This window comes from Anarrhichthys ocellatus, unplaced genomic scaffold (genome assembly GCF_004355925.1).
Source record: "Anarrhichthys ocellatus isolate YVR2014 unplaced genomic scaffold, GSC_Weel_1.0 scaffold12, whole genome shotgun sequence".
Classification (NCBI taxonomy): domain Eukaryota; kingdom Metazoa; phylum Chordata; class Actinopteri; order Perciformes; family Anarhichadidae; genus Anarrhichthys; species Anarrhichthys ocellatus.
In genome coordinates this window covers 8,056,722-8,079,040 of record NW_022280042.1, presented here as the reverse complement: position 1 = coordinate 8,079,040, position 22,319 = coordinate 8,056,722, and the positions used below count along the sequence as shown (strand labels likewise).

General features: G+C 43.8%; 2 protein-coding genes across 5 annotated transcripts; one reads left to right on the top strand and one right to left on the bottom strand.

The window, feature by feature from the left end:
- Positions 1 to 1,722: 1,722 nt before the first annotated feature.
- txndc16 (thioredoxin domain containing 16) lies at positions 1,723 to 16,326 on the bottom strand. 4 transcript variants are annotated; one of them, XM_031851962.1, is made up of 20 exons: positions 16,292 to 16,326; positions 10,575 to 10,749; positions 10,413 to 10,495; positions 10,197 to 10,270; positions 10,020 to 10,094; positions 9,709 to 9,830; positions 9,426 to 9,516; positions 9,177 to 9,336; positions 8,794 to 8,963; positions 8,578 to 8,638; positions 8,315 to 8,477; positions 8,072 to 8,218; positions 7,920 to 7,979; positions 7,522 to 7,717; positions 6,311 to 6,447; positions 6,090 to 6,174; positions 5,729 to 5,870; positions 4,756 to 4,943; positions 4,485 to 4,675; positions 1,723 to 3,210 (listed from the first exon to the last, which is right to left on the bottom strand). In XM_031851962.1, the coding sequence occupies exons 2-20, from the start codon at positions 10,726 to 10,728 to the stop codon at positions 3,011 to 3,013; spliced, it is 2,499 nt and encodes an 832-aa protein (XP_031707822.1). In that variant the 5' UTR covers positions 10,729 to 10,749; positions 16,292 to 16,326; the 3' UTR covers positions 1,723 to 3,010. The 4 variants fall into 4 exon arrangements, with proteins under 4 accessions (XP_031707822.1, XP_031707820.1, XP_031707819.1 ...); XM_031851960.1 differs by lacking the exon at positions 16,292 to 16,326 and adding an exon at positions 11,266 to 12,427 and having other exon boundaries at positions 1,724 to 3,210; positions 10,575 to 10,798; XM_031851961.1 differs by lacking the exon at positions 16,292 to 16,326 and adding an exon at positions 11,266 to 12,426 and having other exon boundaries at positions 1,725 to 3,210.
- On the top strand, positions 12,392 to 21,676 carry gpr137c (G protein-coupled receptor 137c). Its single transcript, XM_031851963.1, has 8 exons — positions 12,392 to 13,124; positions 16,675 to 16,724; positions 16,942 to 17,049; positions 17,161 to 17,299; positions 17,712 to 17,861; positions 18,553 to 18,678; positions 18,789 to 18,913; positions 19,006 to 21,676. Exons 1-8 carry the CDS (start codon positions 12,750 to 12,752, stop codon positions 19,298 to 19,300), a joined length of 1,368 nt encoding a protein of 455 aa, XP_031707823.1. The 5' UTR covers positions 12,392 to 12,749; the 3' UTR covers positions 19,301 to 21,676.
- Positions 21,677 to 22,319: the final 643 nt, after the last annotated feature.

Genomic DNA, 22,319 nt, shown 5'->3' with positions numbered 1-22,319 from the left:
CCATTATTATTAACAGCACGAACACCTCATTGATGTTATTAGCTAGATTTATGTAAATGTAGTAAAATGCATTCAAACACACACTTGGTCAGAATTCATAGACGTAATGAACTTCAGGGAAAAAGGACCAGAATTACAAGGAAAGTAGGACTTTATAAATATCTTCTGAGCCCATCAACAAAGGCCGATCTTTTTCACCAAGCACGTTTCCCGGCTGGCTCGTGCTGCCGTCAGCAGCTTGTGAAATTGGCCTTTCGCATGTTTGTATTTGTCATCATTAATCAAACCGTCTGCGGCTACATGGATCACTGCCGCAGACGTCCGGCCAAATGGGCAGCAACGTTATTATCGTGTGTCTCTGAGCAGGAGGGAGAACTGTTATAAAGCCTGTGACAGCAGTTACTTCACTTTCTCTCACACACAGCTGACACATGAGTTGGGATCAGATAAACCCTTTAAGCCCAGAACTCTGACAAAATGTTATTTTATTTGATTTAACCCTGTTCTAATCACTCCTCTGGAAGAAAAACCAGAAGAGATACTGAACTGTGAAATCCAGCAGTCTGCGATATGTAAACACACACACCTATTTGCTTTTAATCTTGTTTCCTGCTCTGCTCCTTTGACGCTGATCGACTTGAACAAGCAAAGCACACCCAGCGCTGACTTCATGAGGGAGAAATCCACTCCAAGACATGAATCATGCGCTTTTTTGAGGACTTTCAGTCAGTTACATTTGTTTTTTAGCAATACTCTGAGACAATCTCACCGTTCTTAAAAGGACTACTTCAACCATTGATAAGTTATTATTTCTACAGCTGCAGTTAAATGCAGTATTGGTGGTAAGGGCCGACATAAATCCCAGGGACCAGCTATTGGTTTAAAGTGACCAGTTAGATTGACTCTGACACTACGTGCTAAATTAAGAAAATCCAGATGTGTAGCATCATTCCACTGTGGTGTAATACAACAAACCATGCAACATTCAATTCAACTTTTAGACAATAAGCTGTCATCAAAAAGAAACAATGTCATAGATACATGACTTACACGTGTTAGCCTACATATTAAATAAGCATAAAAATCATATAATGCTTATAGTATGATACAAGCAGTACTGAAAGTTAAAAATCCTTGACTTACTTCCTGATCTAGCAGTTTTGTGTTTGCCATTCAACATTTAGCCTACAGGTCAATTCTAGTTAAGCTAATTTGCAGCAGACAAAAAACAATGTTTGTGTGGGAGAGAATGCAATGTTACTCATATTCAATTTACGTTATTTGACGTCCATGTCGCTTCTCTTTTCTTTCAGTGAATGAAGTATCTCTGTTGACAGTCATTTTGTTTGAAGACAGGACTCCTCGTCTTCTCGCTTCATAGCTGCTAGCTCAGCTAACTAGCTTAGTTTTACAAAAGCGCGGTAACATTCGCAGCTAGGAAAACTAGCTAGCTCTCTGTTAAATTCATTTAAATACTGCTAACATTTAGTTGTTTCTTCTGAGGCCAGGCCGTGAAAGGGTTCACACTTCTCTTCAGACTCTTCTCCTCAGACTTGTGTCCACTCACAGTTCGCTTCATCTTCTTTAATACTTTTAAAAGTTTAACCTCACTAGCTTCTCTCTTCGGTGTTTGATGAAGGTGCAGTACCGTGTTTCAACCACACAGATTGGCTAACATGTACCAACCGTTACAACTAAGAGGGGCGCTGTTTCACGCGTTTACGAAAAGTTAAATATTTTTTAATTGTCATTTTTTGTGTACCTAACTACTAAAACTACCAACACTTTTGGGCCATAAAAGTAAAGAAATGATTTTTTTAAATTTTCTTATTTCACCATTGGTTCTCTACTGTAATTGGACCCTCTTTGACCAGCGCTGCCCCTATTTTCTTTCACTGCATCGGTCAGGCAGCCACCAGCACACACTTGACCTTTCACCTTTGTGTAGTGCCTAATGGGCAAAAGGGTGGGCGCTGCTCAGGGCTCACACTGTATATTTAAATCTACAAAAATAGACCAATTTAAGGAGTACTTTGTTTAAAAGGAGAACACTTTACGGGACAGCCCCATTGTGTAAACATTTATATCTTAACATACCTCAAAACATGGGCTTGAAAAAATATTTAATGTCATTATCTCATTTATTTAATATTCACAGTATGTCAAAAAATAACAACCAAGCCCTTACAGCATAAATAAAAACTGCCAGTCTTGTGCTCAGTCCGTCTGTTTCATTAAGAACAAAGACAAAAATTTAAGCTGAAGATTCACATGGGTTCAGAAGAAATTCCGCCCTAAACCACAAGAGCCCTTCAGATCCTTCAGCTGATTGCTCAAGATGGATGTTCCCTTTTAACGGAGACACTAATTGATTCAGACGACTCAAAGTCCCAGAAACCACATCTGAAACCACCGTAACAATAATAATAATATTAATAATAATAATAATAATAATAATGAGAGCAGACTGATCCAACTGACCTATTCCACCTCCTCTGTTCTGCATCTCAACTGCCGGGAAAAAAAACTAATTACACCGCTGTTGTTACGGGACGGGAAGTGGAATGATGGGAAAAATAAGACAAATTTTCAGGACGCTTGCAGGACATAAATATCCTTCACGTAAAGTCACTGCAGTTTCCACGCATGGTGTGATTAAAGAGGGAAGGCAGACGTGGTAACAGTTAAAACATCACTGTGGCAAATCATCTGAGGAAGAGGTAACGGCGTCTGATCCTATGACTGATGAGGATGTTGGCTTTCTGGAACTGGAACGATACATTCACACTAATGACCAACAGCTTAGCACATACTGTCGGTTGTATCTTTAATAATGAGTAGTCAGCAAATCGGGTAGAAGCAGAGTTCACAGGAATCAGTGACAAAACCGCAGCGGTAGGAAACCAGGAAATGAAACTACACGTAACAGAATATGTGATCAGTCATATTAAACTGACTTTAAGTTCACAGTGTCTTTTGGTGCTGCGTTGTGTGCCCCATCGTGTTCTCTTCACAGTTCAGTGTGAGGGTGCTTGTCATGCGCGGGAAAGCTAGAGGAGGACTCCCTCCCTGCTTTATCTACTGCCACACCTTCTTCCACCTTGGCCTCAGGAGTCTGCTGCCGGCTGGAGCTGGGTTCCTGCATGTCCATGATTTTCAGGAAGTCGAAAAACTCGGCAGCGGGAGGCCAGCTGTCCCCACCCAACGTCCCTGCAGAGACAGACATGTAGAATTACATCGTGCCATTTGACACATTAAAGAGGATTACATGCCTTCAATGTGATGCAACAATAAAGTCGTTTTCCAGTTTATAATGTTCAACTGCAATAAACCATGTTGCAGCTGAAGTTAGATTCATGATCATGAAAAATGACTCAACATTTTCAAGATCATTTTCTATAACTTCCAGAATATTGAGTGCCAGAAAATAAGAGAAAGTCTCAATCCAGATGTCGGCCTTTAAAAACACTTGTTAGTTCAAATGCTTTTTCTTTTAAAAAACCTGGACGCTATACACTTCCAGTCAAAAGAAGAGTTTTGTAAGCTGCCTTGCAAGGAAACATAGCTCCCGGAAGTAAAGAGTGGAGGCTTGAAGCCACTCTGCGTCGCTAAAGACGGTTGCAGGTCTGGGGTTTCTCCGGAGAACGGATGGAATGCGCGGCAATTGGTTCAGATAGACCGGGGACGAGTCTCAGCGGCTTCTTGTCTCGGCCCTCACCAAACGACAGAGTTCAAAAGGTCAAGCGTCAACGGCTCCGGACCGTTGGCGTTTAAAGCCTTAGGTTAAATCGTAATTTAAAGACCCTTTTACTATCGATACACGTGCAGCTGCTCAACTCAAAGCCTCTTGTGCATTCCTTTCACATTTCTCAGACGGGAAAGCTACAAGCTGGATCCTGCCTTCAACCTCTGGGGAGCATTTGGCATTATACTGCATGGATCTGTTGTTCTACTGTGTACTTTTATTCTTTACCTGGATTTTTTTGACATCTTTGCTTAATATTCTAGCATAGCATGTAAAACTTCACTGTTTTTGGTTGTTGTTATTGTTTATGCGTCTGTTCTTGTGTTGTGGTTTTTCAGTACGTCTTGTCTTAATCGTGGGTTTTGTATTGTGACATTTTATGACGGTGGAAAATAAAGATATTGAAAGGGGATGACCTCTTTGCTTAAACACTGGTATGGTTGATAGGATAGAGTTCGGGCCGTTCTACTGCGTATGTGTGGGGGGGTTCAAGTTTGGTTAACCGGCTGGTTGTCCAGAAAACAGATCTCTATCGCAATTAAAATGAATAAATCCAAAAGGTTCATTTCTGTGTTTACGTGAGACAAGCGTTTGAAATAATTTCTGTAAAGTTAACGTTTATTTGGAACGCTTTGGTTTGGAACGATTTGTTTTAAAAAAGGGTAAAAGTATCCCATAATTTTCACTGTGCATTATGATACAAGCATGTTCTATTATTAAAGCACTTCCTCCTCCTTACCTGCAGCTGACTCGGCCCCGTCCTCGACCCTCTGCACCCACTGCAGGACAGAGGAGGCCATGATGGGCGTGTTGGGGGAGTACTGATAGATTTCACTTCCAGAGGGCAAATGGGTGAGGACCAGGGCAGGGAGGGGGGGCATGGAGCCCAGGTACGACCCCAGGACAGACATACCAGCTGGAGTGCGGCCGCTGGAACACAGACGATGAAAACAATTCAATACCATCTAGTGGGCTAATTTTTTAAATGAAATGACGGATCGATCACGTACAGGTGGATCCAGCAGACCAGGTATCGCTCCATCCGCTCCCCGCCCAGCTCCACCACTCCTAACATCTCCTCCAGCAGCACCTGGTTCTGCCTCCGCCCGATCTCGTCCTCCTCCTCTCCCACAAAGAGGAGGAGGAGGCCTTTGCCCAGGGAGAGGAAGGATGGCAGGTTTTCCACCGTCAGCTCAGGCTGGACATAAAAACAGGGATGGAGAGGAGGGAGGAGTTTAAACGTACACAATATTACAGTGATAGAAATAAGAGATTTGGATACAGATGGCTCAACACCACCCAAAATAATATACAAAGTATAACAATTATTTTATATTAAGTCAGCACAAAGCTCAGTATCTCACATCAGGGGTTTTTGCTGTTCACAGCAGCTGCTACACCGAGCTGTTAGGCATCAAACCTGCTTGTGAGTGTCAGCACAAAGGCATTAAGAGGCAGCAGTTATTTGACTGACTCCCCCCCCCCTTCATACAGTCCCTCAGCTGCTTTATTTGTAAAATAAATTGTGCTTTTAACTGGATAGACCTCTGAGACCTTGATAAAAATGTGGACAACAGCGCCACCCAAAGGGACCTTTGGTTATTGTATGGCCTTTAATACAAAGTGCCCGATAGTTCAATGAATTATGAAATCCATCAGCTCAAAAGAGCATAATAAAAACTCAAAGGGAGAGCTGAACGCGCTGTTTGCACATTATTGCCTTGTTTCTGAATGAGTTACCTCAGACGTGACGCATGAGGACACCGTGTCCACACTCTGTGGATCCACACATGGAGCCGGTTATCCGTGACATAGTGTGAACGCTTCCATCTCGGCTTTAACAAACTTCCAAAGAAGTTACGTCCATCATTTATTCACGCCGATTTCATTTCAGGAGATATAAATAACGATCTGGCTTTCTTTGGCTTTGTTTAAACTCTAAAATATATAACGTGACAGACAAACGTGCACAGCCTGTTTTACCAGTGGGTGCAGCAGTGCGGTGCTGATGCGGGAGAGCAGCTCCTCGGCGGAGGTGGAGGCAGTCAGTGCAGAGGGCCGAGTGCGTGCCCCCCAAGACGGAAACACCAACACTGCAGGAAGATCCACGTTGTGCTCCGCCGCCCTGCAGAGCACACGTGCAACATGAACACATATTCAAAGCTCATTTTGAAAACTATTTAATGATGCAAGAACAGCTGGTCATCACACACTGACTGACGTGACCTCTCCTCTTCATCTTCCGGTTACCGTGTGTGTTTTTCAAATTCAAGTGAAGTACGACTTCAAGCCGTCCGGGAAAACCTTGAGGCAGGAATGACGAGACTGGATATAGAGTTCATACCATTTCTCTGCCAGCCCATCCGTCAGCAGTCCGGTCAGCGCCTCTCCTCTCAATGACTTTGCTGCTTCAGTGAACGGCCGCACAGCTGGCAAGACAGGGCGACATCACCATTACATCATCATCATCATGATGCTACCGACAGGTCAGTGGCTTTAAAGGACGTCCTGGAAGATATTTCTGCAATATTTTTGTAATTCAATATCATTTCACAGCCCCCCCACCTGCGTCTGCTTGTGTCTTAAACAGTCCCAGTGCGTGATCGGGCTTGTAGCCTGCCAGCCCGGGGTGAGGCACTTCCTGGAGGAATGATGTCACTTCCTCTTGGGTGGACAGTCGCGCCGGAGAAGCTGGCTGGCTCCTGGTTGAAGAAGAAACATGTAAGATCGTGTGCACTGATGAAACATACACGTATGTACGCAGATACACACGCATATACAAAACGTGTATGTTATTGTTGAAGGACTTATACAGGTTAAAGGCTCAGATATATAGCTACAACATGGTCTGATTGGTCTCATTCTGCTCTAAGGAGACACTCCTGTCTAGACATGATGAAATCAAAGCATGCATAGATGTCTCTGGGTGATAATGGGACCAAAAAAATTATTATAGAAAACATGACTGGTCAGCTAGATAAGCAATGACTCCAAGATTCCCACAATCTGAAAATATATTTGTAAAAGCTCCCTGATATGGATTTTTATTGTCCTGCTGTGAACATGTGGCTTATATACGAGGGTGTTTCCTGTTATTTTCTTATGCTTTTTCCCTGTAAAACACGGCCATTGTTAACGGTTCTCAGGAACAGATTGATGTCCTTGGTGGAAAGATGTCCGAGACAAACATCCCGACAGGGACATTTAACTTTATTTTGTCTTCCCCTGACTCCCTTATCGCATATGGGGTTTTAGAGTCCTGCCTTCAGATGCAGTGCACTTGTTGTTGAATGAGCCTTATAGTGACTTATTTTATATCAATATGTAATAAGTACTTTACTTCAATAGTTGGGGGAGTCACAAGCGACAGATTAAAAAAAAAAAGTCAAAATCAAAGCAGCAGAGGCTGAGATATGTTGACTTTCCCAGGAATGGGTCAAAAACACTGAATCCTACATTTCCCATGGTGCAACTTGATAGTCACTCACTAGGCCACCCTAGACCACATCTTTAAAACTCCTAGTTTTTTACTTTTGTAACTTTCCGTTTGTAGTGTTCAGGGCCAAGCAGAAATAACCCTGATGACATCACTATGACATCATCAGGGTTATTTCATCTCCCTCTAGAGTCACAGATGATACTATTTAACGGTTTCCACAGGGTGAGAAGTGCTCTCTATACTCTGTACTCTACGCTCTTCATAATTTGGATTGGAAAGGCATTTAGGAGAATATACTCAGAATCATCTCAAAGACAAATTCATGACCAAAACTCACAGCACGATGAAGCGGTGCAGCGCCTCGGCACCCAGCATGCCTCCGTAGTGCTGGGCCGACTCCTCGGGGCGGAGCAGCAGGACGGTGGGGAAGACCGTGACCGGCCGGAACAGGATCGGGGGGGAGCCGCCCGACTCGGCGGCGCAGAGGTCGGTCCACTCCGCGCAGTCGACCACACACATCTGGACCTCGGAATCTTAAGGGATTTAGTAAATCAGGCAAGCGTCAAGATCACGACATTTCAAGACACATCAAATTGGATGAGCTCTCCCTTTATCTATCTAGTCATTACAATCATTTTGGAAATAATCTCAAGGCTCTCTCTTACATCTCCAGAAGCTGTAGCCTAGATACAACTAAACGATTCTCTGAGACTCTAATCATGTCGTCCCGTTTACCTTCAAGTCTCTCAGCAACGTCAATGAATGAGCTGAGAAAGGTCTTAGAAACAGCCTCCCCTGGTGGTGAAAGCAGAAACGACCGTTACTTCCACCCACGTGCATCTCGACCTAATATCCGACAGGACGGTAGGGAATAGAGCGCGGCTTACATGGGAGGTAGAAGAGCGCCACCGTCAGGCTGCTTTCAGCCACTGTGGCGTGGAAGTTGTCGGAGGTCAGCTGGGCGAGTGAGTCCGAGTCTGGCAAGTTGAGGCGGTTTTCGAAGACGGACTCGGCGATTTCATCGTCCAGCATGTCTTTGGTGGGGGGGGGGAGACACACACGAAAAAGCCATGAACACCCTCTCTCCCTCCTTCGCTAACTCCTCTCTCTTATCCTCTCTAGACACTTACGCAATTTGGAATCCAAATCCTCCTCTTCCTCCTCCTCCTCCTCCTCCTCCTCCTCCTCCTCGTCGTCCTCCTCCGACCCCTCGTCCTCCTCTTCCTCTTGATTTGTGAAGAGCTCCAGCAGCTCATCGGTGCTGTTTGAGTGCAAATACTTCACCTCTGAACCCTCGAAGCACACAAACACGAAAGGTCAATCACACATTGGTGACAATAATGAGTCATCTTTTTTTTTTTAATGTATGGATGTATTCATGTGGGCATCATACTTTCTCAGGCAGCCTGTAAGCAGCATTATATTCATCGACGGTTTTCACTATAGGACTCTGCCTGATAACACACACACACACAGAAGGTAGATTTAGACTGGTTTGCTGAGCATATAGTTCATTCTACCTGGTAAACGAAAGCTACAAAATAAAAAAAGAATGAAGAAGAACACTATTTTAATAGCAATAGGATCAGATTCATGTTCTTGTGTGTACCTGTGCACGAGCACCAGCAGGGCGAGGCCGCGGAGCCTCCAGGCCAGAGCGGTGGCCGTGTCCAGGTCCTCTTGCTTGGTGGCGGGACGGGAGAACAGGAAGACCTGGGGGGTGTCCTGGTAGGGGAACTGAGGGGGCTGGACCGAGGACGGGTCGTCGTAAACTTCAGACTGTGCAGTGGAGAGACACATGGGATTATGTGCGAATGGATACATGAAAAAAAAAAAACATCATTTCCTAAAACCCAAAATAATGTCATGAAACAGCTCATTTTCTCAGCTTATTCTAACAAGAAAGATTAAACGCTGATGAAAACATAGTTACTACGCGCTGGCCCTTTAAGAATACAACATACAGCGACTCTTCATTTCCATCCTGCTCACCACTAGCGGCGCCTCCATGAGCTGCAGGAAGGAGTGGAGGCTGAGCGTGAACAGCGGTTTACTCATACGGGTCGAGGGACAGTGCTCGGAGGTCATGGACCCGCCGTGAGCTCTGCAGTGGAGGAACCACACTTGAGACGAGCGAGACGTCTCATCGACGCTGCGGGACAGAGACGGAGAAGGAGAGACGCACACACGGTGAAGACTTTCTCAGGGGGGTGGAGACAAAGAAAAAGAAAAACAACCTACCTCAGGTGGTTCAAAACTGGGCCTCCAGTTATGAGGATGAACTGGTATTTGGATCCGTACACATACGCCGTCTCCATCATCGATCTGTGCTCTTAAGCAACACAATCACAGACAATACAATTCATTTAAGTAGTCATATAAGTCAAATCAATCAATTAGACTGAGCCATCTTTCACACTGCAATCCACGAGTCAATGAATCAGCCCTTAAACAAATCATCCAGCTCATCGCTATCGCTGACATTCGGCCTCCGTACATCCGTCCTTTCCTTTCCTTTCCTTACCTTGTGTTCCCAGGCTGCTGACGTAACCCAGCGCGATATCCTTCTTCCCTCTAGCGGCCTTCTCCATGGCCAGCAGGTCAGTTTCTGTGTGAACGTACTTGATCTCCTCGCGCAGAATGGCACTGGAAGAAAGAGACCAAATACAAGTACATCTTGTTTATGTTCATTTGTAGTATTAAACAATATCAACACTGTGAAAATACAAGCACTACTTACCACTATGTTAAAAATACTATTTGTAAATAGTGTATTGGATGTTTCAGAAGGACTGAAGGTTAAAGCGTCACACTGATGGAGTGTCGCTTACTCACAATAGGACCTCCGAGACGATGGAGTTGACGTCAAACACGGTGTCCAAATTAAAACCCAAGAACTCCTTGCCACCCCTGGAAGAAAGACATGGGGGAAGAAAACGTCAACACAAGGCACGTCTTCTGATGTCTCTCGTGAGAAAGTCAATCGAAATTAAATTGCTGTACTCCACACACCTGAAGAGAAATGCCGTGTTCAGCGCCTTCTCTTCCGCGCAGTATTTGTGAACCGGCTCTTTATTGCAGTTGACCTGAATGGGAAATAAAAGACAAAAAAAGCACTGAACTGCCACCTCTCCGTCCCGTACACCTGCTGGTATACGTCTCCACATTTTGAAGTGAATGAAAAGAAAACTTAATGTCAAACTTCTATGACGGCAGGACTACGGTTACCTTGCCAACCAGCACCCCATAATGCTGCAGAGCGTCAGCGGACTGCTCCAACTCCGCCAAGAACAGAGCGATGGTTGAGGAGACTGGGGACAGAGATTAGCGACTGCATTTAAAACGACCATACCAAATGTGGAAAGAGATTTGCGTGTGCCAGCGGCCCACCTTGCTGCTCGAAATAGATGAACATTGTCTTCCCAGAATGCAATTTGTCGTTGAAGTCCGCAGACGTGTATTCCATCGGGGCCGACGTGCTGGCCTTCTCTGTGCCGCCTCCTAACCTCCCCCACAGCAGGACGACAGCAATGCACGTCCACATGATGGAGGAAAGGCTCCGTTTCTGGGGGGTCACAAACTGGATCATAAACTTCCGGACGCAGCAGGTGAGGCTGGGAAAAATCACATCCAGCACCCGGACTGTCAGCACTGGTGATCAGAACAACCTGGAGCTGAACAAGCTCAAAACTGTGGAGATGACGGTTGACTTCAGGAGGAGCCCCCCCAACACTGCCCCCCTCCTCACTATTCTCAACAGCACTGTGTCTGCTGTGGAGACCTTCAGGTTCCTGGGATCCACAATCTCCCAGGACCTGAAGTGGGCCTCCAACATTGACACCATCAGGAAAAAGGCCCAGCAGAGGATGTACTTCCTGCGTGTTCATAGATATACTTTAGGATATATATTTATGTTGTACATAGTCGTTATGTTCTACTTTGTTGTTGTTTTTATTTTTTTTGTATATTTGTCATTTCTGTGTATGTACGTTGAGAGCAACGTAAACACCGCGTACAAGGCCAATAAAGCTGATTCTGATAAGCAGGGACAACAAGTACGTTAGCAGAATGTGAGCCTTACCAGAGAGTTGAGGAAGGGTTTAAGTTCCAACGTCTGTCTGCCCAAGTGGCTCAAACGTTACAAACCACGGTTAACGCCGCGGTTAACGGAGACGGCTTACATAATGACGCTAATTAAAAGTAACAAGTATCAAGAAAGTATCAAGAAAGCCCCAAACGGCGCTTTATATGCTTTAGTTAGGGACGATGATGCTGTTCATGCTAGCTAATTAGCTAGCTGTTAGCTTCCTACTGACGAGTGTTCGTCCATGGTTATTTTTATGGCTAGCTAACGTCAACACTCGTGAATAATATACACATATCCGCTTATGTCCGTGGGAGAGGTAGTGTTATGCCAGGGAAGTTTGTAAGGTTATTTCTCCTCAAGCTGCACAGTGAAATTTGAAAAAATGTATCTTGAGTGATCGATGCTTCACACTTCAGGAAACAGTGTCAAGCTACAAGGGTGAAACCAGCTTCCTGTTATCATTTCATAATAAAATCATTAATTGGCGAATTTGTTGCGATGCGTTTTTTGAGTTGTCCGGACAAACTTGTATGATAAACGTGACAATTATACTATAATAATACGTAGATGGTAATAATGTGGCTGTTTTACAGTTGTTTGTAATTCCCAAACATTGCAGTTTCGTGCATGCCAACGTTTAAGCTTTTATTTTGAAGGCAACCATGTTTTTTTCCGCAACTGTTGGTTATTGCTCAATGACTTGACGTAAATATTTGCGAATTGTTTTGATGGCCTCTTTCTCAGCGAGAGACGCCCACTTGCTTAGTTGAGCCAATAAGATCGGGGAACAAGTTTTGACTTGAGCAAACACCCAATCATAGGCATACAAAGGGCGGGCACTGCCGCAGCTGACATCATCATGAACCAATGGAGTGAGGATACTGTGGAGGTTGGGCGGCTGGATTAGCCAATGAAGCGGCGCACTGAGAAAGTAGGTGTGAGGACGTCGTTTCGCTTGAGAGATTTAGCCGTGGATTTAGCTCGGAAACTGGCAATAGTCTGTGGCTCCGGAGTCAGCTGTTTCAGGAGCAAATGAGTCTTACGTTGAGCCAAAATGGCGGCCTGTGAAACGCTAGTTTCCGTTTTCGTCGAGCGCAAGGGGGGCGGGTCTAAAACTGCATCACAGCTGATCCGGAGGTTCCCCCCCCTTAAATTGTTTTTTGCAGAGAACAGCTTTGCAGAGATTCACAGATGGACCTCTCTCTTGTTTTCTTTCCCCCGTTCTTGATATTTTTTAAACCTAGCGCATTTTTTTTAAAACTAGACCCCATATTTTCTTCAGCCTAGTATCGGATTTAAACCCCTGCGCAGCTTCATTATGACACTTCTTTTCAGAATAAACTGCTTTTATCGCACATTTTCACCCGAATGCCCTCGTCTTTTTGTCATCCGCGGTGAATTTAGCCCGGGTCTGACCCAGTTGTAGTGTTTTGTCGCCTTCACAGCATCCCATGTGTTAGTGCGAGCGGCCGGTGGAGATGTTTTCTGCAGGAGAGGAGGTCGAGTCCCACTTGTTTACCTCACTGAAGGAGTCCCCTGGAGCTGCAATCACCCCGACACTGGAGCTCAGTCTGACTGCCGTCTACACCGTCCTGTACTCCTTCCTGTTTGTCTTCGTTTACCTGCAGCTCTGGCTCATTTTGCACTACGGACACAAGCGCTTCAGCTACCAGAGTGTGTTTTTGTTTCTGTGCTTGCTGTGGGCCGCGCTGAGGACGACCCTCTTCTCCTTCTACTTTAAAAATGTGGTGCAGGCCAACCGGCTGCAGCCTCTGGCCTACTGGCTGCTCTACTGCTGCCCCGTCTGCCTGCAGTTCTTCACACTCTGCCTCCTCAATCTCTACTTCACACAGGTAAGACTGCACTGGGCGGGGGAGTAACCTAGTTTCATAAAACGGCTGACATCGCAGTTTTGTCAACAACAATTTTCCAAATGCATTTGAATTTGAATTTTAGCATAGATTAAAAGACCAGATGTTCCAAAACTACAGCTCCCATGATGCTTTGACAGTTTGTTTTATGGACCCAATAATGAATTGGTTAATTGAGAGCATATTAGCAGAGCAGACCGTTAACACACAACCTTAAAGGAATAGCTCGACATTGTGTCAATGCTGGGTCTCGTGGTCACTGTGAGGTTTCCAGGCAACCAGCAGGGACTCCAGGAAGTTGCACCCAGCAAAGAGAAATAGTCCCCCGCCCCCCCCCCCCCCCCTGCAGGAAAGAATTAAGATCCAACATAAGAGTATGAGAACTTACGATGTGCTGGTAAGTTGATTTTGGTACATTTAGACACAGCCAGGCGAGCTCCCCACCCTACCGGTTTCCAGTCTTTATGCTAAGCTAAGCTAGCCATCTCCTTGCTTTACCGTCACGCTTAATGGACAGACGTGGTGAGAGGTATCAATCTACTCGTCTAGCTCTCAGTAAGACGGCAATCAAGCCGAAAGGCAGTTTTGTGGTCGACCAATGTATAACTGTCAAGAAATGTCCGTTTCACTAGCAAAGTGACTTTAAACTCGAGTTTTAGCTTGCAGAGCTGCCACCGCGAAATGGTGGAATGTGGTTACTGTGGTCGCTATTTGGCCCACATGCTCCATAGAGTTGGTTGACTGACTTGAAGCAGGTTTGAAGGCTCTGCAAATTGGCTAAGTTTATGTCCCGGGGGTCAGGGACGTTGAGGCCGAGTGGTTAAAAAAAAAAGCCTGCATCGCATCGATGTGTTTCATTCAATAAGTGGACAAGACTGGAGCGAATGTTCCTGTCACAACCTGTGTGGTATGGAGGATAGAAAGAGAGGGACAGTTGTTTAACACCTGCCCCACTCCAAATGTCAAAGACCGTTTCTCTGGCAGCAAACACCTACGCACTTTGGGACTTTGAATTGGTTGAAGATCAAACACGGCCCTCGGAGGTAAACACAGGATGCATCTCAGTCACATAAAACGTGGGTGTGAGTGGAAAGGAAGCTCGTTTAACTGTCTAAGTGGAGATTAGGTAATGAAGACCGCTGAAAAAACATCGCGGCCCGACCTGCGACCAGTCAACACGTACAAACTGCTGAGTAAACAACTCCCCTTTGTCCGGTTGTTGTGCTACTTTGCATAGCACAATTGGCGCACTGCCCTTTTTTCTTTCCACCATTACCAACAAAATGGTGTTCTCCGATGTCATCGTCAGTATGTATGCATCTCAATCTGTTGTTTTTTACAGTCTCGGTCATATTAAAGTTATAAATCAAACACTAAACCATTCAAAGAATCATTAAAGCAGCTATAATCAATGATTTCTCAATCAGTGATCTCTCTTTGATGCTCAAATGAGCCAGGAGTTTTCCTGGGGAGTTGGTGGAGTCCAAAACGGAGCTAAAAGAAGAGCGAATATTGGACTTGCACAAACACAAGGCTTGATTTTTTCCCAGTGTATGTAATCATGTGACAACGACAGGCTGACAAACTACCATTGGCGCTCCTGTACCTGGACAAATCCAATACAGATCCATCCAAAGTGCTGAATGGGATTGAATCAAAAACACATTTTCTTCAACAAAAAAAGAAATTGCCTTTTTGATTGAACTGCCCACGTCTCACAGACGTATAAAACCTGTGATGGACCATTTGTTAAAGGGGATACGAGTCCAGGATGTTGGGAACCACTGTCTTAAACTATAATTTATCTATGAGACAGACTGTGTATTAATTCCTTTAGGGTGAAAGAAAGTGCCCTCGCTGACTTTGGGGTGCATTTAATGATTGCATTTATCGTCGATTGAACATGCTTTTTTTTCTCCAAACCACCAAAGGTATTTACCACCATATTTGACAAAGCGATGCATCAAATCTCCACCTTTTGCAAGGAATATTTGGCACCAGTTTGTTCAAACAATATCACAACACCGTTTGTGCGTTACTGCCGAACAGCGCTGCTCAATGTCGGACTCTCCGAGAGTCTTAAACCGCTGACACAACATCATGCCACCGTCTGTTTTCTGATGAGTCAGGCATGACTCCTGACCTGCTATTTGCTTCCCCTTTATCCCACTGCAGAAAATAATAAGGGTAATGTTGAGCTGCAAACTATCAAATGTCATTCTCTGTAGATTTAGCTATATTTTCCCCCGTGATGTTTGGGTACACATGAAGTAATCTGGTCGTGTTTTGTTGGCTGGCTGCTTCATTTGTGGGTTACCAATTACCTCCTGGCCTACATTCCCACACAAAAAGCTGAGTGTTTAACGTGTGTTTACAATAAACTCAATGTTGAGCAATGTTCGAGACCTCTGTGGCCATCTAATCATATCGCATCAAACATGACTTTGGTCAAAGACAGTTAATAACTGAATCTACATTTGTGGTAAACAGTTTTCAAAACCAGCTTTTGTACACTCAAACTGGACTTGTTGAGTGTTTTTACTGATAACATGTTGGCAGCGGGTAGATAATAGATATGTAGTTTTTGTTTGGCTTGTCTTTATTTGATCAATTTCATACCGTGTCATAGAAACCAGATTTAATATTTTTTATTTTATTTGTTAGATGAAGTACCTTCATTTGTCTGGTATTAAATCCACTGGATTACCCAAAAACAGACACTTTCATGTGATTAGTTTGCCAAAAAATAATTTCTGTTTAATGTCATGATTAGTGTGATTGCCCAACAGCAGTTTTTCATACCGTCTTCCTATTATTAGCCTTTCTTACCATTTTCTGCTTGTCTGTAATACTTGCATCATTTTATGCAGTGTGTTTCTGTATATTTAATGGGTTACCCTGGGGGGGGGGGATCAACCCAGTTTTTGTACATATTTTCCCTATATATTAAAAAAATAAAATCATACACACACAGAGAAGTGTTTGAAAGCCTCCATGCATTCCATTATAAAGTAATCTAAAAAGTGCCAATCAGCATTAATGTACTCAGCAATCCCATGCCTTTTCTACAGGAAAGTCCACACAGAAAAGTGTGCTAATAAGTGCTAATAAACTGAAACCCTGGACAACATAAAGGCCTACCTGCATACCGTGTCAAAGTCGGTCAACTCAGATGACTGGTGTCGTCCCTTTTTTTCCTCCTGACTGCTGCAAGTTGACGACCGTGTCTTTTGTTCGATCTCTCTGTTTACTTATTAATATGAAGTCACGTCCTGTAATCCCTGCTGTCGGCTCAGCGGTCCGCTCTAGGCTCGGAGGCCAATAGGAGAAATTGGGAAGACCCTTATTTTATTCCTCTCAACTATAAAATCATCGTCTCGGGCAAAAGCTGTTTTGCATACAGCCGTCAATAAAAAATAAAAACTCTCTTGCTCTCTATTTTCTTCTATCTTATCTTAAATGTGACATTTAAAAATGCAATATGTCTTATCACTGTGTCATGATATATATTGTTTTACTTTTCTTTGTGTAGGTGATGTTCAAGGCTAAAGCCAAGTATTCCCCAGAGCTCACCAAATACAAGTGAGTCTGTCCTTCAACTTCATTGTTTTTGATGTTTGCAGCTTCCTCCTTCCTCCTCTCAACAACCAGACTCTCTCTTTCTTTTCCTTACTTCTCTCACACACTCGGCTGCTTTGCAGATTCAACACGATGCATTTTAATGAGTTGTTGTGTAAGAATAAAGTCCCATTGTTTTGGCCGTCCTCTTTACTGTCTCGTCTCTCCCTCCCTCCCCAAGGGTTCCTCTGTGTTTGTTCTTCCTGTGTCTCGGTGTGTTTTTCCTGGTGGTGAATCTGACGTGTGCGTTGTTGGTGCAGGGAGCTCTGGAGCGCTCCGAATCTCCGAGGTAAACAATACAAACGCAAAGAACAGAATGTTGTCTCCTCGCGCAGTAATGTCCCATTAATGGCCCACGGAACAGTTTCACTCAAAGAGTTCGTGACCTTTGTGTCTCCAGTGACGGGGACGTCCGACACACGGTCCTGGCCCGGGTCTTGATCAACGACAGCCTGTTTGTGCTGTGCGCTGTCTTTCTGGCCGTCTGCGTCTTCAAGATCGCCAAGATGTCCTCTGCCAACGTTTACCTCGAGTCCAAGGTAGGATGATAAAAGGTAGTAATTACAATGTATTTTGCTCAGGCAAAGGTCTTGTACTACTGCTTTGTGTTGAGGCTGATTAACGCCAATATTAATTAGTTGCAGAAAAAGATGTCGGTATATGTCAAAAGTATTTGGTATCGTAAATTGTTTTGGTAGTCACTCCCCAGAAGTTCGTAAGTTATATCGCCAACTGATGACCTTTGACCTGTCAGAAAAAACTATTCTTTGTTGGTAAGCTGTAAATTTCAATGGATTCCCGACTATGACTGTCATTTGAGTAACTTCCTCAAAACTCAATTCCTGGCCTATATAGTCTGCCATGGAGAGGGCCCATATCTGACATTCAATCACAGGCCGATAGCCAACTGATGAATGACTTGTAATAAGCATGGTTTACTCCTCCAACCAGGGTACATCGGTGTGCCAAGCTACAGCCATAGGATCCATGGTGATCCTGCTCTACACATCCAGAGCCTGTTACAACCTGGTGGCAGTGGCCCTGTCCCCACAGGACAGACCCAGTCCCTTCAACTACGGCTGGTACAGCTTCTCTGATCAGGTACTGCACAGAGTGTGTTGGGTTGTAGAAGGAAAACAAGCTTTTATTCAGCCAGAAACCCAGTGCCTTTGTTTGTTTGTGTGTGTGTGAGCGAGTGGACAATCCATCTTAGGAGCTTTGGGAAAGCAATGCCTTGTGGGGTAAAGGGCTGTTTGGCTATAAATAACCATGTGTGTGTGTGTTTTTGTGTCCTGACCTACATCATGGATCAGGACTTGAGACGGACAGGCCATTTTAAAGGGTTCCATTGTATGTATGGGTATAATCTGATATTATAAATATTTTTTTTATAATCCGTCTGTTTACCAGCTGTTGGTCCGACGTCTCAACTTAATTATGTCCCTTCTGGCCGCCATGTTTCTACAGTAGCCCAGAATGGACAAACCTAACAAGGACTCTAGATAGAGCCACCGTAGTTCTCTTGCTCGCTTGGCACGTGGGAGAAGTTTCAGTTGGTTGCAATCTGCAACCTCACCACTAGATGGTGGCAAATCTTATACACTAGCCCTTTAATGCTGCCATACTCGAGACACAAGCGATGTCGACAGTGTAAGATATGATATGTGCACTCAAAAGATGGAAAAAGCACAAATGCCAGAGCATGATATCTAATATGTTCTCTTTGTTCAGTTGTTTAGTGTGTTCAAGATTCAGGTGATGAATCTAAAATGTTTGTGTGTGTGTGTTGCAGGCCGATGTGCAGGAGATCAGCGGCGAAGCCTACGTCGCGTTTGGGATCATTCTGTTCTTCTGGGAGCTGCTACCTACAAGTTTAGTGGTGGTTTTCTTCCGAGTCCAAAGACCCAACCAAAACCTGGTAACATAGCATGTTGAAAGTACATATGCTAGCGATGATCTGTGGGACAGAACCGTAAATCTGCAGTACTGTAAAGAGTAATGGACCTTGAACATCTCTTTGACTCTCAGGCTCCAGGAGGGATGATCAACAGCCACAGTTTCAGCTCCAGAGCGTATTTCTTTGACAACCCTCGGCGGTACGACAGTGATGACGACCTGTCCAGAAGCATTAATAGTAGGACGGATCGGGCCAGGTGGGCACACACCCAAGAAAACCAATACCCTGACTGATGAAATTACTTTTGATTGATTTCTCTTCTGCTTATCCTCTCAATCCGTCCCTCAGCCTCCTCTCCACCACTCCCCAGTTGGGTACGTCCAGTTGGTACGGCTCCATCCAACGCAACGGGACTCTGGCGGCGGGCGCTGCTCCCACCCAGCAACCGCCGCCTTCCACGGCCCCGCTGCTCTTTGCCTACGGAAACATCCAAAGTCACCACCACCAACACCACAACTACTACTCCACCCCCCAGAACAACAATAACCAAAATCATCATCATCATCATCACAGTAACTACTATTCCACGCCACAGAATTATTATGGCGGGTCGCAAACGTATTTCTGCACCCCACAGAATTGAGCAGGGTCCATCCGTAAAGATTGAAAAAAAACCTGACTAATAACTAACAACGTCCTGCCTTTTTTCGTCGCCAATTTGCTTCCCCAGATACATCAAAGCAGGTACTTTTTAGGGATATTCTGAGACATTGCTCCAAACCAGGTTGGTTCGCCAAATTATTCCAGAGAACTGTGCTTGCATCAGTAACTACAGACACCGCTGTCTTTAAATGGCATGTATGGACCAGAACGAAAGCAAGCGCAGGCCATGGACCAGAGTTTTAGCACTAATGTGGCTAATACACCTAAAACCGCAAAGACCAAACTATTTATGTTGAAACATTCTGGTCTGTTATCATTTCTAAGACTGGAATCATCAGGGATCAGATAATTATCCTATTCTTGTAAAAGTCATCCAATTGTGCTTCTATGGATTGTACCATTCTGCTCAGATGGGGGCCATGTAGCGGGCTAGCCAACGTGGCTAATGCTGAAGCTGCCATGGTTTGTCAGTCAACAGGTCTGGACACAAAGACGTTCTATTCGCTCGGCATTTGTCCAACTGTTATATTGGTTGTCAAAAAAGGGTTGTGTGACTGTTTTTAATGGCCACGCATTCATACAATGGTGGTTATTTTGGCGGGAAAAGAACGGCGAAGGAAGCTGGCGCTTTATCTCTGATTTGCCTTTAGCTGTTGTAGCAGTGAGAGCTAGCTTATCAGTTAGCTTAAACTCATAATCTGTGTCAACCAACAAAATTCTCAGAGACCTAGCAAAACTAAAAATATAAAAAGCTAACCGAACTTCCATCCTTCAGAACTTTATTATTGCTTTCAATGATTTCTATTTGGAGCCATAGGAAAGCTGTACAAACGACGTTAGCAAGCTTGAGACTTTAGCCTGCCTACTCGGTACAGGATTCGCGTTTTGTTTGATACGTAAAATAAGTTTATCGCGGTTTTAATAACTGTCATCAAAATACGGGGCAGTTTATTTCAGCGTTCACAAGTATCATCCATGTAGACTGCTTACAGCCGCAGAATATACGTGAAACTTCGATGTAGCCGCCATATGCGTGTACTTTGTCAATCTCAATAGCACAAGGTCAATGTGTAAGTGTGTGAAAAATGTAACTTCTAATAATGCATTTTTATATGGGGGAAGAGTGTCAACAGATGACTTTAGCGACTGACTCAGGCTTTAACAAAATCTGCTCATGCCACTGCTGTCGGATTATATTGAACTGCAGCCAAATCCAGGTTTACTTCCCCATAATTATACAATGGAAACTATGTGAAGACAGGGAGTGCCATACAAGTCAAGTTGCTGAATGTTTGGGATTAAAAACATATCATTGATTTTTACTGGGTTACTCGGTATCATTTGGACACCAGATCAAAGTAGTAAAATATAGCCTTCATTCCACATTGAAGTAGAAATCAACCCTGGGATTGTTCATTAACAGGGTGGAAATGTTGCTGAAAACAGACGCTTGACCAAAAACCTGTCACGTGATTTGATCCTTTGTGGGTTGTGAGGCAAAACTTTGCACTTAGAAGACGTTCACCTTCAGAGAAAAAGGCTTCGGCCTGAATGTAGGATTTTCGTCTCCTACTTGTTTTCTGAATCTTCTTCAATCATCGTCTGTGTTCAATATTTTACTATTTATCCTCTGAGAAAGGAAATATTGATGTGCCATCACATTTTGTCATATCTTAGTTTCATTCCTTAAAGAAAATATTTTTGCACAAGAAACGGCTGGTGTTTTTTTAAGTGTTTGTGCGTCAACTTAATCGATTCCTAATCCAGGTGTGTTTGAGTCTGTATGTGTGTGTGGGACCTTGAATTCTAGGTTTTCGAGTTTGCTTTTATACATTTTTATTTTACAGATTTTATTCAGTTTTTTTTTTTTCTCCTATTGTTCTTTATTTTCTGAATCTCACGACAGACTGCAGCCTGTAAGCATATTTCACTTGACCCAAATCAGTGTACCCATCTGTGCTGAGCTGGCTAAATGAAAAATTGCTACCCAACACCGCGCGGTACGTAAACCAACTTCAGCTGTCATGTAACTCAATCTGTAAATGACCATGTAAACTCTAACTTCACACAAGAAAACAAATAAAACAAAAAAAAGCATTACACGTATCAACAAGTGTCACCGGACGCTGAAATACAACCATGGAACTGAAGCTTTGTTTCCAAGTTGATATCATTTCTATAACAACGTTGCTTTATCAGCTATACAATGGCAAATGTTTTATGAATTGTTTTATGTTATGGATTGGTTTATCCTTGGTCATACTGAATGTAACCTATTGTGCGACAGATCACGAACTATGTATGCAAGAAAAGCACTACCATGTTTAAATAAAGGCCTACTGCACTGTTTTTAAGACGAAGGTGAACTGGAATTTGTCAGTGTTCTCTCCTAATCTTGAATATGAATGTTACGTGAAACATTACACAAGAGGGAGTTTACTTCCCTTTCTGTCCCCCCCCGTTTTACACCACATACAACCCACAGGTGTGATGGGTATCAAACCATTGCACAGAAACCACATTGCACAGAAATGATCTCGTGCAGCTGGTCATGTGGCTGAGTTAAAAAGTTTAAGTCGAGACTGCAGCTCACTGCAAAAGGTAGGCGACTTGTACAGCAGAGAGAGTCCACCGCTGCTTATGTTCCACGTATGCGTTCACATGGATTTATTTTTCAAAAGAACATGTACAAGCAACAAGTCTGAATTTCATACAGCCTGAAATCAAATTTGAATGACAGTTATACTGACAAATAACCTTAATTGTGTAGGATATTGCAATTGAAAACGGATTTTTTTTATTTTTTTTTATAGCAAAGATCATGTGTTGTCCGTGTTTGATGCAATTAAACGATGATTTTGACAGTGTGCAAGTTATTTCAGTCCAGAATCGTGATTTAAAGGAGAGCAAGATTCTGGTTAAGACCGCATTAGGATTTATACTTATTTGTAATACTTTGTATTAGCTATTTTATAGGTGGGGGCGGGACCAAAAGCTGC

What these genes read in the sequence shown, in the direction of transcription:
- txndc16 (XM_031851960.1), bottom strand. Translation starts at nt 10,773, where the DNA reads ATGATCCAGTTTGTGACCCCCCAGAAACGGAGCCTTTCCTCCATCATG. An exon ending in CCAGTTTTGAACCACCTGAG is followed by an intron (nt 9,337 to 9,425) that starts GTAGGTTGTTTT and finishes TCTGTCCCGCAG; the next exon opens with CGTCGATGAGACGTCTCGCT. An exon ending in CTGCACCGCTTCATCGTGCT is followed by an intron (nt 6,448 to 7,521) that starts GTGAGTTTTGGT and finishes TTCTTCAACCAG; the next exon opens with GAGCCAGCCAGCTTCTCCGG.
- gpr137c (XM_031851963.1), top strand. Translation starts at nt 12,750, where the DNA reads ATGTTTTCTGCAGGAGAGGAGGTCGAGTCCCACTTGTTTACCTCACTG. An exon ending in TCAATCTCTACTTCACACAG is followed by an intron (nt 13,125 to 16,674) that starts GTAAGACTGCAC and finishes TTCTTTGTGTAG; the next exon opens with GTGATGTTCAAGGCTAAAGC. An exon ending in AGTAGGACGGATCGGGCCAG is followed by an intron (nt 18,914 to 19,005) that starts GTGGGCACACAC and finishes TCCGTCCCTCAG; the next exon opens with CCTCCTCTCCACCACTCCCC.